Source organism: Tyto alba, unplaced genomic scaffold, assembly GCF_018691265.1.
Source record: "Tyto alba isolate M040663 unplaced genomic scaffold, T.alba_DEE_v4.0 Super-Scaffold_26, whole genome shotgun sequence".
NCBI classification, from domain to species: domain Eukaryota; kingdom Metazoa; phylum Chordata; class Aves; order Strigiformes; family Tytonidae; genus Tyto; species Tyto alba.
The window spans coordinates 731,088-746,519 of NW_024881300.1; the positions used below are offsets into that span (position 1 = coordinate 731,088).

Below are 15,432 nucleotides of genomic sequence, written 5' to 3' on the forward strand. Positions count from 1 at the left end.
GCAGAGGAGCAGGGAGCGGGGACAACTCAGCCACACCGGCGCCCACCACAGGGCAGCAATGCCACCCGGTGCTTGTCCAGCACTTGGAGCCACACATGCAATGAGTCTCCAGGTCTCAGTTCACAGCATGGGGCAACAGTCTGCCTCCACCTGAAGACGGGAGCCCTTTGGGCACAGCCAGGCACCCTGGGCCAGGCTGGAAACCCAGAGCTGAGGGAGAAGGGTATCAGGAGGATGGGTCACTGTCCACATCCTTAGGTGACACACCCTGGGCCAAAGAGGTTTGATTTTTGAAAGGGCAAAAAACACATATCCCAGGATGCTGCAACGCATCCTTGAACTCTCCAGTGTGACCGAGATGCTCACGTACAAGCAAACAGTAAAGACACTTGGAAAAAACTTTACTGGCTTTCAAATCCCAGTTTTAGTGCCGGGAGTGGGTTAAAACCCCAACCCGCCTGCACGCACCAGCAGCTCTGGCCAAACCGCCTGCAAAATCGCTTTACCGGCTGCAAGCAAAGCCGCCTGTTTGGGCTTCCCTGGCACAAAACGCAGGGATAGGGGCGTGGGAGAGCAAAGAATCCCCTGCCTCCAGCTTTTTGGGGTTGTTTCCAGCAGAAAAATACTGGGCTTGGAAGGAACATGCATAGGCATTTGCAGTTTTGCTTTAATTTTACTTATTTTTCCCTGCTCTGCTTAATGCTGGGAGAGAAGAGTGTGTCAGCGTCCCACAGCATCATTTCCACATCCCATGCGACACAAATCCTCTTGGCCGTTTGTATTTCCCAATTTTTTGGCTGAAGAGCATCCAGCAATGGGAAAAACACCGGGGGTGTGTGTGTGTGTGTGTGTGTGTGTGTGTGTGGAAATGGCGCTTTGGGGCTTTGCTGCTCGGCTGGGAGCAGGATGGAGCCAGCACCAGGCTGCGTGGGGATGCAGGGGCAAGCGCTGCGCGGCCACTCAGGACGCGCCCACCTCTGGGGACACCCCCAGGTCCCCACCCGAACGCCAGCTTCTGCCCGACGGATTCGGAGCAGGGGGGTGGCAGCCCTGCGGGAGCAGCCAGAGCCCCGGGGGTGCAGGGTCAGGCTCTGGCCCCCGGCGTGGCCGGCAGCTGCGGGAGCGCCCCAACCCTGAAGAGGCCCAGGCTGCAAAGAGAAGCGGGGGCCGAGCTGAAATCTGGCAGCAGCAGCCCCACGTCCCTCGCACTCGCGCGCCGGCCCGCCTGTGCGCCAACGCCCGCGAGCGTGCCACGCGCGAGCACGCACCCGCGCCAGCCCCCCCCCCCGCTCCGTGCCCCCCCGCTCGTGTGTGTGACCACCCGTGGGCGAGCACGCTGCCGCGCGGGCCCGCAAGGCCCACGAGTAACCGCGCAACCCCGTGCAGCCTGTCGCGCGCAAGACTTTCGGGCGCGCGAGCGGGCCGGCGGCGCGCGGGCCGGCACCACCCCGCGCGCGCGCTCCTGGGCGCAGACACTCGCGCGCGAGCCGCCCGCCCGCAAACGAGCCGCCCCGCGGGCGAAACACGCGCCCGCGCGTGCAACCACGCGTGCGCGTCGCCGTGCGCGGCCTCCCACGCGCAAACACCCGGGCGAAGCCCCCCACGCGCATAACCACTTGTAAGCCCGCGCGGGTAGCGAACACACACACACACACACACACACACGTGGCAAAAGCGGCGTGGAAGCCCCCCACGGAGGCAGGACACGCACCCGCGCCCACGGGCTTGGCTGCGGCGGAGGGACCGGCCCCTCGCCGGCGCGGGCGGGGGGCGGGAGCGGCGGGGGGAGGAGGAGGAGGGGGGGGGGGGGAGGAGGAGGAGACTCGCCCGGCAGCGCCCCGGCCCGCGCGGGCTGCCCGCTCCGCCGCCGCCACCGGTGAGGGAGCGGGCCGGGGCGGCGGGCGGGCGGGCGGGACGCGGCACCGGCGCGACGGGAAACTTGCGGGAAACTTTAGCGGTGGGGGGGGGGGGGGGGGGGAGGTGTTGGGCGGGGGGAGGAGGGGAGCAACCGCGGCAGGACGAGCCGGGCCGGGCCGTTCCGGGCGGTTCCGGGCTGAAGGGCCCCGGTCCGAGCCGCGCCGGGCGGTACCGGTCGCACCGGGCCCGGCGGGGCGGGGCGGGCGCGGAGGAATGCGGCGGTTCCCGCGGGCCGGGGCGCGTCACCGCCCGCGGCGGAGTGGCAGCGCCCCCGGCCAATGGGGAGGCGCGTGGGGCGGGCGGGTCCGCCCCCGCCGGGAGCCCGCGGCGGGCGGTGAAGGGAGGGGGAGGGGGGTGGCGGGCCACGCGTGCTCCCCGTGGGCGCTGCACGCTGCTCCACGCGTGCTCCCCGTGGGCGCTGCAGGGGTGCCGGTGCTCCCGCAGGTGTTTGCGCGGCTGCCCGTGCTCCCGTGGGAACCCCATGGGTGCCGGTGCTCCCGTGGGCGTTGCACCCACAGCAGCCAGCCAGACGGGCGGGGGGGGGGTGTGTGTGTGTCTGCCGGTGCCGGATCCCACCGGGACCTGGATCCCTGCCCCAGGGCAGCGGCCCGCGCAGGCCAGGCCTCGCCTCTTGAGTTTTACCAAAACTTCACCGTTTCAGCAAATCTCATCAGAAATTATTCCCCCCCCCCGTGCGAAGCACGCGGCTGCCATCACCCACTGCTCCCGCTGCCCTGGCACCAGCGCCCACAGCCCGGCTGGACCGGGGCTTTGGCAGCGGCTCTGAGCTGCACCGTCCCGAAAACCTGCCGGGAGGCTGCGGGCTGGCCGCGGCCAGACTCTGTACTTATCCCATTAGGGCGCGCAGCCGCCTCCCATTAAGGCTTCCCGGGGCGGTTTACCCGCCTGGCCGAGCTGGGCTGCGAGGTCTGTGCTGGGAGGTTGGTGGGCAGCGCTGGCCCTTCGCTGCGGCATCACCGGAGAGCGGGTCCGGCCGCCTGGGCACGCATCCTGCCGCGCAGGCTGGTTCGGCAGCTCCGGCTCTTCTTCCGGAGCTGCTCCTGCCTCACCGGCACCGGATCCAGGCTTTAACCCCCACTGGCGGGGTGCAGCCAGGACCCCCCCCACACACACACAGCATCAGGGTCTTGGAGGCTTGCAGATGATGTCATCCAGATGACCTCACGCGGATGGCGTCATCGGGGTGACACGTCGACGTCGTTGCCTCCGCTGGGCTGGCGCCGGCTGCAGCGCCGAGCTGGGGCGAGGTGCCGGTGGCTGGGCAGCGGGCTGCGGTCCTCACCAGGGACATCGCTGGGCCTTTACTGGGGACCCTGCTGGGGCCACCGCCAGGGTGGGGGGCTCTGACAGAGCCCTCGGTGGGGTCTCTGTTGGGGACCTGGCTGGTGCCGTCAGCTGGCTCCTCGCTGGGGTCATTGCTGGGGACATCGCCAGAGCCCTTTCCAGCGACCTGACCGGCGTCTGTGCCAGGCACTTCGTCACTCAGCGTGATGCCCCCCCAAAACCAAGGGCCGTGCCCCCCCTCCCTTCCCTCCAGCCGCGTCCTGCAGCCCCCCCCCCCCCCCCCCGATCCCAAATGATCCCTCCTGTCTCCCGCAGGTCCCCGGGCCGAGGGGCTGCCCTGACGGTGACGGCCATGCCCTAGGGGAGACCCGCCATGAGCCAAAGTGGGGCCTCGCGCCTGGCCGGCTCCCCGCCGCTGCCGGGGGGCTCGCTGCTGGCCCTGCTGGCCCCCGAGCCCTCCCCGTCCCCCCCCAGCGGGACGCCCTCACCCGGCCCCCCGCCGGCGTTGCTGGAAGGGGACTGGGAAGGGCGGGAGGAGCTGCGGCTGCGGGAGCTGGAGGAGGCGCGGGCGCGGGCGGCCCAGATGGAGAAGACGATGCGCTGGTGGTCGGACTGCACGGCCAACTGGCGGGAGAAGTGGAGCAAGGTGCGGGCCGAGCGCAACAGGGCGCGCGAGGAGGTGCGGCAGCTGCGGCATCGCCTGGAGGCCCTCACCAAGGAGCTGGCCGGCCTGCGCCGCGACCGCGACCGCGACCGGCCCGAGGAGCGCCCGCCGCCATCACGGCTCCACGGCCGGCCCGGCACCGGCAGCCCTGCCGACACCGACGGGGCGGAAGGAGAGGTTGACCCCGAGCAGGAGCCTGTGCGGGATGTGGGGGCCGAGGCGCCCCAAAAAGCCAAGGTGAGGGTGTGTGTGGGGGGTGGTTAGGGCTGGCAAGGTGCTGTGGGGGGCTCCTCCCCCCCTGGCATCTCCCCACACGTGCCCCCACACTGCCACTGCCCGTGGGGTCACCCCCTGCTCCGCAAAGGCGGGCAGTGTGGGGGGACAGACCCCTCTTGAAACAATGTGGGGGGGGTCAGACCCCTCTCGGAGCGGTGTGTTGGGGGGTTGCCTGTGTGGCGAGATGGCCTTGGCACTGGCTCTGGTCCCTTTCTCGGGGCGTTCCCTTTGGAGACATTAGTCGGTGTGCTGGCACCGGGGACGGTGGCATCGCCCGGGGACGGCTCAAATGCCGGGGTGTCCGTACAGACTTCTGGCAGAGGTCTGTGCTGAAGGGAGGAGGAGGAGAAGGAGGAAGGAGGGGACACCAAGGCCACCCCAGGGATGCTCCCAGCTGCTCCATCCGTCCCCTCTCTGCTGCCATTGGCTCTGTCACGATGCAGAAGCCACTGCTCGGGGTGCGGCGCCGGGCCGGTTCAGTCCACCTGATGGCACGGCTGCTGAGTGGCAAATCTGAGACTAACCTGAGCATCCTCTGTGAGCTCGCTGCTTGGTCCCTGGGGATGTCCTATGCCCAGAAAAAATCCTGCAACTCATTTACCACACGATCCTACCTGGTAGAAGATAGCGGACGTGGCAGTCCCGATGAGGTCGGTGTAATAGATCGGTATTATCCCAAATTTCCAGCGAAGCAGGGAGCCTGCAGCAGAGCGTGGTGAGGTCTCTCTCCATCAGCCTCAGGGGGTCCCTGGCGACCGGAGGGAGGCATGCTGCTGGGTTTGGCAGGAGGGATGCTCTTGGTTATGGGATTAAGGCTGGGTGCTGTAGGGGGTGGGAAGCCAGGGCTGCCCCCTCACCCTGTCCCCTGTGCTGGGCCACCCACGGCGCCGCAGGATCTGGAGCTGATGGAAAACATCTTGATGAGCAAGCAGGACGAGAGCTGGGAGCAGCGGGGCCCCCGGGCCTCCTTCACCCGCCAGGAACGGAGCCGCCTGCTCTGGGAGGACGTCAGTGTCATGGAGGAGGATGCCACCAAAGTCACCGCCCTGAAGCTGAGGCTGGATGAGTGCCAAAAAGTGCTGCTCAAAGAGCGGGAGTGAGTGCTCGGGGCGTCATCCTCATGGGGTGCTAGCTGAGCCCAGCCTGGTCCCCAACGGGACGGGGATGTCCCATGGGGTCCTGCCGGCTGTCACCAGTGTTGCCTCTGCCCAGGGACAAGCTGGCGCTCAGCAAGAGCATCGAGAAGCTGGAGGGCGAGCTCAGCCAGTGGAAGATCAAGTACGAGGAGCTCAGCAAGAACAAGCAGGAGGTGATGAAGCAGGTGAGTGAGGTGCCTGGGACCCAGGGCTGCGCCGGGGGTGGCCAGTCCCCCAGTGGGTGACATGTCCTGATGGTTGGACACGGTGACCCACAGCCACCTCCCCAACTCCAGGGTGCTCGTTAAGGGTCTTCATTAGTGCTGTTGAGCTAGCTGGTCTGTCCGCAGAGGTTGGGTGGGTGGGGGTGGGCAGGGCTCGGGTGGCAGAAGGTGGATGCTTGCTGCCCACCTTGGGTTCTATGTCCCCCCCCACAGCTCAACATCCTGAAGGAGATCCACCAGGATGAGCTGGGGCGCATCTCCGAGGACCTGGAGGACGAGCTGGGTGCTCGCTCCAGCATGGACAAGAAGCTGGCCGAGCTGCGCGCAGAGGTGAGGCTGAGCCCCAGTGCAGGGGGGGCGAAGGGAGCGGCAAGAGGGGTCACCCCATGTCCCTGTCCCAGATGGAGCGGCTGCAGGCGGAGAACGCGGCCGAGTGGGGCCGGCGGGAGCGGCTGGAGACGGAGAAGCTCAACCTGGAGCGGGAGAACAAGAAGCTGCGGGCACAGATCGAGGACCTGGAGGAGGTGCTGGCTCGCAAGCGGCGCCAGACGGCCAGCGCCCTGGACACCGACCTCAAGACCATCCAGGCCGAGCTCTTTGAGAAGAACAAGGTGCCATAGGGGTGACCCAGTCCCCTGCCACCCCCTCCCCGGGTGACGCTGACCCTCCAGCAGTGGCTCAGCATACCCCGGGACCTCCTCAAGCCCAAACTCTGCCACCACCCCTCATCCAGGGGGTGGTAGTGACCCCATCCTTGCTCCGTCAGCTCCTCTGTCGCGGGGTGGGGTGGTGGGAGAGGTCTCTGGGGAGGGAGCAGGGGGCACCCGGCGGCGGGGATGGCTCTCACCTGCTCAGCCCCCCCCTCCCTGTGCCCCACTGCAGGAGCTGGCCGACCTGAAGCACATCCACACCAAGCTGAAGAAGCAGTACCAAGAGAAGATGGCCGAGCTGGCCCATGCCAACCGCCGCGTGGAGCAGCACGAGGGCGAGGTGAAGAAGCTGCGCCTGAGGGTGGAAGAGCTGAAGAAGGAGCTGGCCCAAGCCGAGGACGAGGTGGGGAAGCTTGCGCTGGTGGAGGGGACGAGGGTGGGCAGCTCCGCTCCCTCCACAGCTGCCGACAGCCCCGTCCCGTCCCGTAGCTGGATGAGGCCCACAACCAGACGCGGAAGCTGCAGCGGTCGCTGGACGAGCAGACGGAGCAGAGCGAGAGCTTCCAGGTGCAGCTGGAGCATCTGCAGTCCCGGTGAGTGGGGGAGCAGGGGGGGACCATGGTGGGGACCAGCAAGGACCCAAGGGTGGGATGACGTTCTCCTTGCCGCCATCCCTTGACCAGCATCTCCCTGGTTGAACCGTGGGCTGAGCGTGGCCAAAGTACCTCCAACACCCGTGGAGGGTGTGCAGCCGTCCTCGGAGCAGCCTTCGCCCCACGGCAGGCTGGATGGCATTCACCTCCCAATTAAACCAGCCCAAGGCCGCCCACAGGCCAGTACAGCCCAGTTTCATGATGCTTGGGGTTTCACCGCCAAGGGCAGGCTCTGAGCATCCCAAGTCAGTTTGAGGAGGAGGGGAGTGGGTTTTATTGCCCTTAAAAACTTTCCCTGGCCTCACTTCGCCTCTCCAGCAGTAAAGAGCTGAAATGGCCGTGAGAGATCGATGCCGCATCTCCGGGAGGCGCTGGGGGGGGGTTGTGTTTATAATCTTCCTTTATTTTATTGGGACATCTTCATTAAATCATGGAGGAATAATGGAGGCCTCATCTTTCCCCCCCGTCTCCCCAGCCTCCCCATGCGCTTGTCCTTAAATAATTCATGCTTTCCAGTAAAATCAACAAACTGTTTGGATCTGACTGGGTCCTGGGCCTTTCGATTTCAAATTTGCTTCATAAATTTTTGTTGATGAATTTTCACAGGAGGGCAAGTGAGGGGCTAAAACCACCACAGACTCCCGGGAATGGGGACTCTTGGTTTTTTTTTTTGAAGGGGATTCCCATTTTACGGGGATGACTGCTCCCTGCTCTGCTCTCTCAGCTGGGTCCGAGATGTCCAGCGTGGTGGTGTCTGGCCCCGGAGGGGTTTAGCTGGTGCCCGACTTGTGCCGGAGCATCATCCAGGGCTTCCCAGCCTCGTGGAGGGCTGGCCTCGGGCTTGGGGAGGCACTGATCCTGCACCCAGAGCTCAGTGGGAGCTGCAGAAATGGGGTCCCACCGGGGTACAGGCATGCTGTAGGGGTGCAGGAGGATGGGCTCGGCCCCCCCAGCCCAGCAGCTTTCCCTCGGCAGGCTGCGGCGGCAGCAGAGCACCCCGCTTTTCGGCAAGATGCGCAGCGCCCGCTTCGGCCCCGATGACGCCGGGGACGGCACCAGCGACCCTGACGAGGACGAGGACCTGCAGATCCAGGTGCCCTAGTGCCCAGGGCCACGTGCCACCGCCGCGGGGACGTCCCGTGGCGGTCCTCTACCCACAAGTGCCTATCGCCGCAGGGCCCAGCCATGCAGTGACCCTTGTATAGATGGGGAAACTGAGGCACGGAGCAACAGGATGGAATTTGAGCAGGGATGCTCCGAGCCCGCTGCCTCTCGGACAGTATCTGATGCCCCTCAGCCACCGGCACCTCCTGGGACACAGATACGGCACCAAAGCCGGCATTGCTGAGCAGCCCAGGAGGGGGAAGTGCAGGGCAGAGAGGGGCAGCAGGGCCTGCAGCCAGCCATGCTCCTGCCCACGTTTTTATATATATATTATATATATGTATGTATTTGTATATGATTTTTGTTTTTATTATGAACTATAAATACAGAGCCCAGAGGGGCCCAGACTCGGGTGGTGGCTTGGGCTGCTGCTCACGGGAGGATGGAGGGGATGGGAGGGGACAACATCGGGGAGAAATGACATTTCTCCACAAGCCATACACAGGGGCTGGGTGCGCGGCTGCTGGCGTCACCCCGCTGCCATCGCTGCCCCCGCGCCTGGGGACGAGTCCAGCTTGTGAGTAAAGCTCCTCCCCGGGCCTGTGGAGCGAGAAGGGGGCTGCGGGGCCCCTGGAAACACTCGCGGCCGTAGAGGTGCCTGCGCCTGCTGGGCTGCACCCGTGGGTGCAGGGGTGCTCACCCTGGGGAGGTGCAGGGGTGCTCACCCGTGGGTGCAGGGGTGCTCACCCTGGGGAGGTGCAGGGGTGCTCACCCATGGGTGCAGGGGTGCTCACCCGTGGGTGCAGGGGTGCTCACCCTGGGGAGGTGCAGGGGTGCTCACCCGTGGGTGCAGGGGTGCTCACCCTGGGGAGGTGCAGGGGTGCTCACCCGTGGGTGCAGGGGTGCTCACCCTGGGGAGGTGCAGGGGTGCTCACCCGTGGGTGCAGGGGTGCTCACCCTGGGGAGGTGCAGGGGTGCCCACCCGTGGGTGCAGGGGTGCTCACCTCAGGGTGCTGACTGCCCCAGCCCAGCCCCCCCCGAGCGGGGCCAAGGGGGGCTTTGAAGGAACTCAGACACAACCTTATTAAAAATTAATATTTCAGTGAGCTAATCCCCTTGCTCTGCGTTTTAATTGATTGGCTAAAAGCACAGCTCTTTGCTGCTCACGTTTTTTTTTTTTTAATGCCCTTTTATTTCCAGCGATTATTCATTTTTTTTATGGCCCAACAAATGAGACTGCAGGGGTGGAGGTGCCTGCAGGCCATTTCAGTGGGGGTCATGAAAAGAAGAGTTGGGGGGGACACAGAAGGGGAGACGAGGATGAGAAGACGTCTGCCTGAGCTTAGGGACACCCCGGGACAGCAGCTTGGCGAGAGGCTGCCGCCACCTGACAGTTGCCGCGGGGTGTTCACTCTGAAGCCTAATGATGTGCATGCAGGAAACCTCTTGCCAGGGCGGCCGGTTGTGGCTCTGGCTGGGCTGGGCTGGGCGAGGCTGGGCCCGGAGGGACGGAGGAGGCAACCCGGGAGGGTGGGGGGGGGGGTACCGGCACCGGGGGGCGGGGCCTGGAGGGGCGTGGCCTGGAGGGGCGTGGCCGGGGCGGGCGCGGCTCCGGGGCTGGCAGCGACGCGGAGCCGGACACCGGGGCCGCCGGCTGCAGCGAGGGGGGCCCGGTAAGACACGGGGGGGGGGGGGGGGGGGTGGCGATTAGGAAGGACACAGCGGGGGGCAGGTTGCGCGGAGGGGGCGGGGGGTGTGAGACAGGACGGGGTTCGGCCTCGGTTCGGGGTGACAAGTGTCGGGGGGGCTCGGCCGGGGGGCGACAGCGCGGGGAGGGACGATGTCGGCGGGAGCGGTGGACGGTGGAGCCCCGGGGGTGATGGAGGAGTCGGGGGTGTCCGGGTTTAGGGGTGACAGAACGGGGTGGGGGGGGGGGGGGGGGGCGGGGGAGGGGGGCGGAGGTGCCTCCCCAGCATCTCTGAATTCTCTGGGGGTGCTGATGTGCGTGGGCTGGGGGTGATGGAGGGGATGTTCCCCTCAGAGGCAAGCGCTGGTCCCAGTCCCTCTTGGGAGAGTGGAGGGTCCTTAGGGCGCTGCCCCCACTCCCGGCCCCCCCACGCCCCCATTCCAAAGGGCCACGGGCTGCCCCAGAGCAGAGCCCGGTGCCGCAGGACCGGGGAGAGGGGGGGGGGGTCCCAGGCAGCGAGGCCGGGCTGGTACTTGGAGGTGCGGGGGACACACAGGGCATCCCGGTGGCACCAGGACAGGCCGTGGCGGTGGTTGGGGTGGCTGGAGAGGGACGCCGGGGTGCGGTGGCAGCAGGATGGCCCCTCTGGGGTGTCCCGGGGGGGGGGGGGGGGGGGATGGATGGGGCTGGAGCCCCCCAGTCGCTGGGGCTTTGGGGACCAGGGCGTCACCAGCACGGAGCAGTCGGGCTCCCGAGCATCCCTGGGGATGGCCCCGTCCCGTTTCCTAGGTTACTGCCTTCTTTAGGGGATTTTTCCAGCTGGGAAAGGAACCTGGTCCCTGGCTGGTCCCCGGGCTGGGGGTCTCCTAGTGTGTGTGTCCCCCCACCCCAGGCGGGGACCAGGCTGAGTGAGGCCAAGCTCACGGTGGGGCTGGAGGGAGGCTGGGTCACACCGGGGGGGGAAGGGAGGGGTGTGGGGTTTGGAACTGGGGTCTCTTTGGCACCTGGTGCCAGGGCTGAAACACCCCATGGCAGAGCTGGCCTGGCCAGGCAGAACGTTGTTAACACTGAACCCTACTGATGGCCAGTGGCCGGGGCCATGTTGCTGCTCAAGCGAGCAGCCTGGGAGGAAGGAGGGACGGTGTGAGGGGTGATGGAGACCTGTGGGCGACGTCCAGTGTGGGTGTCCCCTGGGACACGTGTTGGGGGTGGGGGGGGGGGGGACACCACTCATGTGCCGGCCTGGCACTGCCGCGCTGGCAGGGGTTAATGCCGGACTGTTCCACTCGGATGGTTCAGGCAGCGAAGGGAGGAGGAAGAGGAGGAGGAAGAGGAGGAAGATGTCACCCGTAGATCTGTCATTTCTCTTTTCCAGCCAGGATGGGGGACGCCGCTAGAACCAGGCTGGGCCAGCGCTGAGGCAGGGGGGGTGCAGAGGAAGAGGATGGAGAGGGGGGGGCAAAGGTGAAGGCAGCCCCCCCCCTCCCAAAATAGCCCCCACCCCATCGGGCCATCGCCATGGCGACGAATTTTAACGACATCATCAAGCAAGGCTATGTGAGGATGAAGAGCAAGAAGCTAGGGGTGAGCGGGGGTCTCAGGGAATGAGAAGGGGGGGTGTAGGGGGGCACCTGTAGATTTGGGACGCTGGATGCCACGAGAGGCGACGTGGCTGGGGGACCGGCTGGGGGGCCGGGGGACCTCTCGCGGCAACCAGAACCCCTGGTTTTGGGTTGAATAAGCGGCATTTTGGGAGCTGTGGTGGCGGGGGCGGGGTGGGGGCGGGCCACTTGTTGGTACCCAATTCATCCAGCAGCCCCGGGGGGGCCCGATCCTGCCCCGGGTGGCACCCCCTAACCGGACACGGGTCACCGCGGGGGTCTGGGGGGTGTCCCTGAGCCCTCCTCCCCCGTGCCTCAGTTTCCCTCCACACCCAGTTCTGGCACCCGGGATGCCCCACGCCCATGAGGGGGCTGCTGGGTACAAATTAGCGGGGTGCTGGGGTGCAGCACCCATAGTTGGGGGGTCAGGGGGTTTGGTCGCCCGTCTCCATCGCTTGGAGCCGGCAGCAAGGAGCATGCTGGGTAATTTCACGCTAATTAGGGAGAACAAAGAGGGAGCGGGCTTAAGGGGGGGGGGGGGACATGCTTGGGGACGATGGCCCCGCCACATTCAGAGGCAGGGGCTGTGGGAGAGGGGCCGGGGAGACACCGGGATGGGGGTCCCCTTGGGAGCCTTGCCCATGTTCATTAATTAAGCTCTGTAATTAGTGTTGATGGAGGGGGAGGGAGGAGGGTGATGGCAGCCCCTGGATATCCCCGTCCTCAGCGTCCCCTCCTGTCTCCAAGCCGGCAGGGTCAGCAGGACCGGGCAGGGGTCCCAGGGGAGGGGATGGGGACATGAGGATGGGGGGTGGACGGGGACCCCCCACTTGCACCGCAGCAGCCCCCGGCGCGCTCTGTCCGGCAGATCTACCGGCGGTGCTGGCTGGTCTTTCGGAAATCCTCCAGCAAAGGGCCTCAGCGCCTGGAGAAGTACCCGGATGAGAAGTCGGCGTGCCTGCGAGGGTGCCCCAAGGTGAGGGGGTGCGATGGAGGGGTGCTGGGGGGCTGCCCGGGGCCCCGGGCTGGAGCGGGGTCCTGGGCTGGACCTGGGTGGCTGTTGCCCCGAGCACTCCGGTGGGATGCAGCTGGATCTGGGTGCAGCAGCTGGGGTCTGGGTGCACCCCCCCTCGGAGACACCCCCCCCCCCGCACACACACACCTCCTCCGCAGGTCACCGAGATCAGCAATGTCAAGTGCATCACCCGGCTGCCCAAGGAGACCAAGAGACAGGCCGTGGCCATCGTCTTCACTGACGACTCCGCCCGGACCTTCACCTGTGATTCGGGTATGGGGTGGCACCCAGGGGTGCTGGGCTTTGGGGGGGGGGGGTGTGCCAAACAGGGCACCCCAGCTCGGCCAGGGTCGCCCAGGGGCTGCCGTGGTGCCTTGCAGAGCTGGAGGCGGAGGAGTGGTACAAGACACTGTCGGTGGAGTGCCTGGGCGCCCGCCTGAACGACATCAGCCTGGGGGAGCCCGACCTGCTGGCACCCGGCGTGCAATGCGAGCAGACGGGTGAGCGCGCGACGGCGGGGTGCTCGCTTGGGGAGCGGCCCCGCTAGGCCCTTCCCTTCCCCCCCCCCCCCCCCCAATTATTTTATTTTTTTATTTCTCCTCCGCAGACCGGTTCAACGTGTTCCTCCTCCCCTGCCCCAACCTGGACGTTTACGGCGAGTGCAAGCTGCAGATCACCCACGAAAACATCTACCTCTGGGACACGCACAACCCCCGGGTGAAGCTGGTCTCTTGGCCCCTCTGCTCCCTGCGCCGCTACGGGCGTGATGCCACCCGCTTCACCTTCGAGGCCGGACGGTGAGATGTCACCCTCACCGGGGGTGGGGACCACCTTCACCCCGCTGGGTGCACCAGGAGGTGTCATCAAAGCCACCCCACCCCCCCCCCCCCGGGCAGACCTGACACTGGGGTGATGGCCATAGGGTGCCCCATGCTTAGAGAGGTTTGGAGCTGGTGCTGTTCCCAGCTCAGCACCGTGGAGGGGACACGGGGGCTGCGCTTAAAGCGTGGGAAGCTGGGCCAGCTGCCACGTGGGGGGGGGTGGGGGTGGGGGGGTGTTTTTACTCATCCCTTGGCTTGGGGACCCCGGTGAGACCCCGTGCCCCGTCCCCGCAGGATGTGCGATGCGGGGGAAGGTCTCTACACCTTCCAGACGCAGGAGGGCGAGCAGATCTACCAGCGCGTGCACAGTGCCACGTTGGCCATTGCCGAGCAGCACAAGAGGGTCCTGCTGGAGATGGAGAAGAACGTCAGGGTGAGCTCCAGCCCCCCGCTGGGGAGGGGGTTGCTCGGGGGGTCCCTGCGTCACCCTCACCCCCCCTCTCATCCACCGCAGCTGCTGAACAAGGGCACAGAGCACTTCTCCTACCCCTGCACCCCCACCACCATGCTGCCCCGCAGCGCCTACTGGCACCACATCACGGGCTCCCAGAACATGGCCGAGTCCTCCAGCTACGCCGGTGAGTGGCCCTGTCCCCCATCGAGGAGCTGCTGCTCCTGTGGCCCCCGGGGTGTGTGTGTCCCCCCCCCCATCCCAACGCTAGCCCACCTTCTGCTTCGTCCCCAGGGGAGGCGTACGTGGGCGCCCAGGCCAGCTCCGACACCGACCTCCTCAACAGGTTCATCTTGCTGAAGCCAAAGTCCTCCAGGAGCGACAAGCCTGAAAGCAGGGAGCCCACATCGTCCCCGTGAGCTGGCCAAGGGGGGACAACCATGGCGGGGGGGGGGTGTCCCCTTTTTCTTCCCTGAGGGGTGGCAAGGATGCAGGCAGCCAGCCCTCCGAGTCCCCAGGGAGACCGAGCCGGGGCATCCCCCGTGCCGAGACCTCGGGGGAGCAGGCGCTGGCTCGCGCCCTGACATCAGCGGAGGTAACGGCTGGCTCAGACTCGACTGACTTGAAATATATATTGAATAGACGTATTATAAGAGATTTTTCCCTTCTCACACAAATGCAAAGTTCATGACTGCCGAATAGCCCTCGGGCAGAGACGCTCCGAGGTTTTTTGACTCTTGGGGTTCTAGCTGGGAGGTGGAGAAGAGGGGGGGGGGTGTGTGGGGTATGTGTCAAGAAATTCAGTGTGTTTTCTGTGAGGGAGGATGTAGGCCGGAGCAACCCCTGCCGCGGGGGTGGAACAGCGCTGGAGGATGCGGCTGTGCCCGGCTGAAGGTGCAAGGTCCCAGCATCTCACCCCCCCCTCGCCGTGAAGAGCGGGGTGCTCCTGGAGAGGCCCCGCCCTCCCCCTGAGCTGATTTTTGCACTTCTTGAAGCTATTGAAACACTCGCTGTAGAACTGAGCTGTCTCAGGAGAAACTGGTTTTCCTTCCGGGGGGGGGGGCGAGCGGCTGGGCAGAGCTGAGCCCCCCCGGCTTTCCTGGGCACCCCAACACCTCTCACTCCTCCACCCGCAGCCACTCCCCCCCGTCTGTGCCCTTGGTCTATCTGCTGGTGGGCAACCCAGGGACCAGTTTGGGCCAGTAGCATCTGTCCCTCGAGGGGCAGCTTTGCAGATCTAAGAAGTCCCTGGGCAGAGAAGCCCACGCCGATGGGTGCAGCGCCGCATCTCTCCATGCAGTCCCGTCGTCCCCGCTCCCTCCTCGCCCACCCGTGCGGCCGGGCGCGAGCCCTTGCCCGGGGGGAGCTGGGCTTCACGTGCCGAACTCAAAAGCAATTGATTTTTTCTAATTCAATTTATTGACCTCCTTTAGAAGGGCTATCTTTTTATTGCCGTGCAAACCTTGGTGTTTCTTTGGAGTCTTCTTTCAGTCTGAGTTGGGTGGTTGGTGGTTTTATTTCTGCTCTTAAAGCTCCGGGCCTGGGCTTTGGGGACGGGGAGTGTCGTGATGTGGGAACCTGTGGTCTGTAAATACTCTGTCTTGGGTTGGTGTAGCTTGTGGCTGAGGCTGGGGGGACGGCAGGGCGGAGGAGGGCTGCTCCCCGCACCACGGCTGGGCACGGAGGGATTCAATAGCACCCCAGCACCGCGTCCTTCCCCGGGTGAGGTGTAACTCGCTCTCTTTTCCTGGCTAAACACCTCATCTGGAAAAGGTTTATTACCAAAAATGTTTGGGTTTTCTTTTTTTTTAAGGAGTTGCTCAATGAATAAACAACCCTTATCCACCCTTCCTGTTTGTCTGTTCCATCCAAACGCGCTCGGGAAGTGCAAGTGGGAGTAGCGCCTGCCAGAGAGAAAAATGCTGATG

General features: G+C 65.7%; 2 protein-coding genes across 4 annotated transcripts; both read left to right on the forward strand.

The window, feature by feature from the left end:
• Positions 1-1,551: 1,551 nt before the first annotated feature.
• On the forward strand, positions 1,552-8,341 carry CCDC102A (coiled-coil domain containing 102A). The gene is made up of 9 exons (XM_042797823.1): positions 1,552-1,618; positions 3,538-4,123; positions 5,056-5,258; positions 5,375-5,483; positions 5,736-5,852; positions 5,924-6,133; positions 6,405-6,575; positions 6,662-6,765; positions 7,801-8,341. The coding sequence occupies exons 2-9, from the start codon at positions 3,596-3,598 to the stop codon at positions 7,925-7,927; spliced, it is 1,569 nt and encodes a 522-aa protein (XP_042653757.1). The 5' UTR covers positions 1,552-1,618; positions 3,538-3,595; the 3' UTR covers positions 7,928-8,341.
• Positions 8,342-9,125: 784 nt separating this feature from the next.
• On the forward strand, positions 9,126-15,354 carry DOK4 (docking protein 4). 3 transcript variants are annotated; one of them, XM_042797756.1, is made up of 9 exons: positions 9,126-9,602; positions 10,992-11,200; positions 12,086-12,193; positions 12,391-12,505; positions 12,613-12,732; positions 12,840-13,029; positions 13,348-13,486; positions 13,580-13,691; positions 13,799-15,354. In XM_042797756.1, the coding sequence occupies exons 2-9, from the start codon at positions 11,135-11,137 to the stop codon at positions 13,921-13,923; spliced, it is 975 nt and encodes a 324-aa protein (XP_042653690.1). In that variant the 5' UTR covers positions 9,126-9,602; positions 10,992-11,134; the 3' UTR covers positions 13,924-15,354. The 3 variants fall into 3 exon arrangements, with proteins under 3 accessions (XP_042653690.1, XP_042653691.1, XP_042653689.1); XM_042797757.1 differs by having other exon boundaries at positions 9,131-9,602; positions 13,568-13,691; positions 13,851-15,354; XM_042797755.1 differs by having other exon boundaries at positions 9,133-9,602; positions 13,568-13,691.
• The last annotated feature ends 78 nt before the right edge of the window (positions 15,355-15,432 follow it).

Coding starts and splice junctions, on each gene's coding strand:
- DOK4 (XM_042797755.1), top strand. CDS start 11,135: ATGGCGACGAATTTTAACGACATCATCAAGCAAGGCTATGTGAGGATG. Junction 11,201..12,085: donor TGAAGAGCAAGAAGCTAGGG/GTGAGCGGGGGT, acceptor TCTGTCCGGCAG/ATCTACCGGCGGTGCTGGCT. Junction 13,030..13,347: donor TTCACCTTCGAGGCCGGACG/GTGAGATGTCAC, acceptor CCGTCCCCGCAG/GATGTGCGATGCGGGGGAAG.
- CCDC102A (XM_042797823.1), top strand. CDS start 3,596: ATGAGCCAAAGTGGGGCCTCGCGCCTGGCCGGCTCCCCGCCGCTGCCG. Junction 5,259..5,374: donor GTGCTGCTCAAAGAGCGGGA/GTGAGTGCTCGG, acceptor GCCTCTGCCCAG/GGACAAGCTGGCGCTCAGCA. Junction 5,484..5,735: donor AGCAGGAGGTGATGAAGCAG/GTGAGTGAGGTG, acceptor CCCCCCCCACAG/CTCAACATCCTGAAGGAGAT.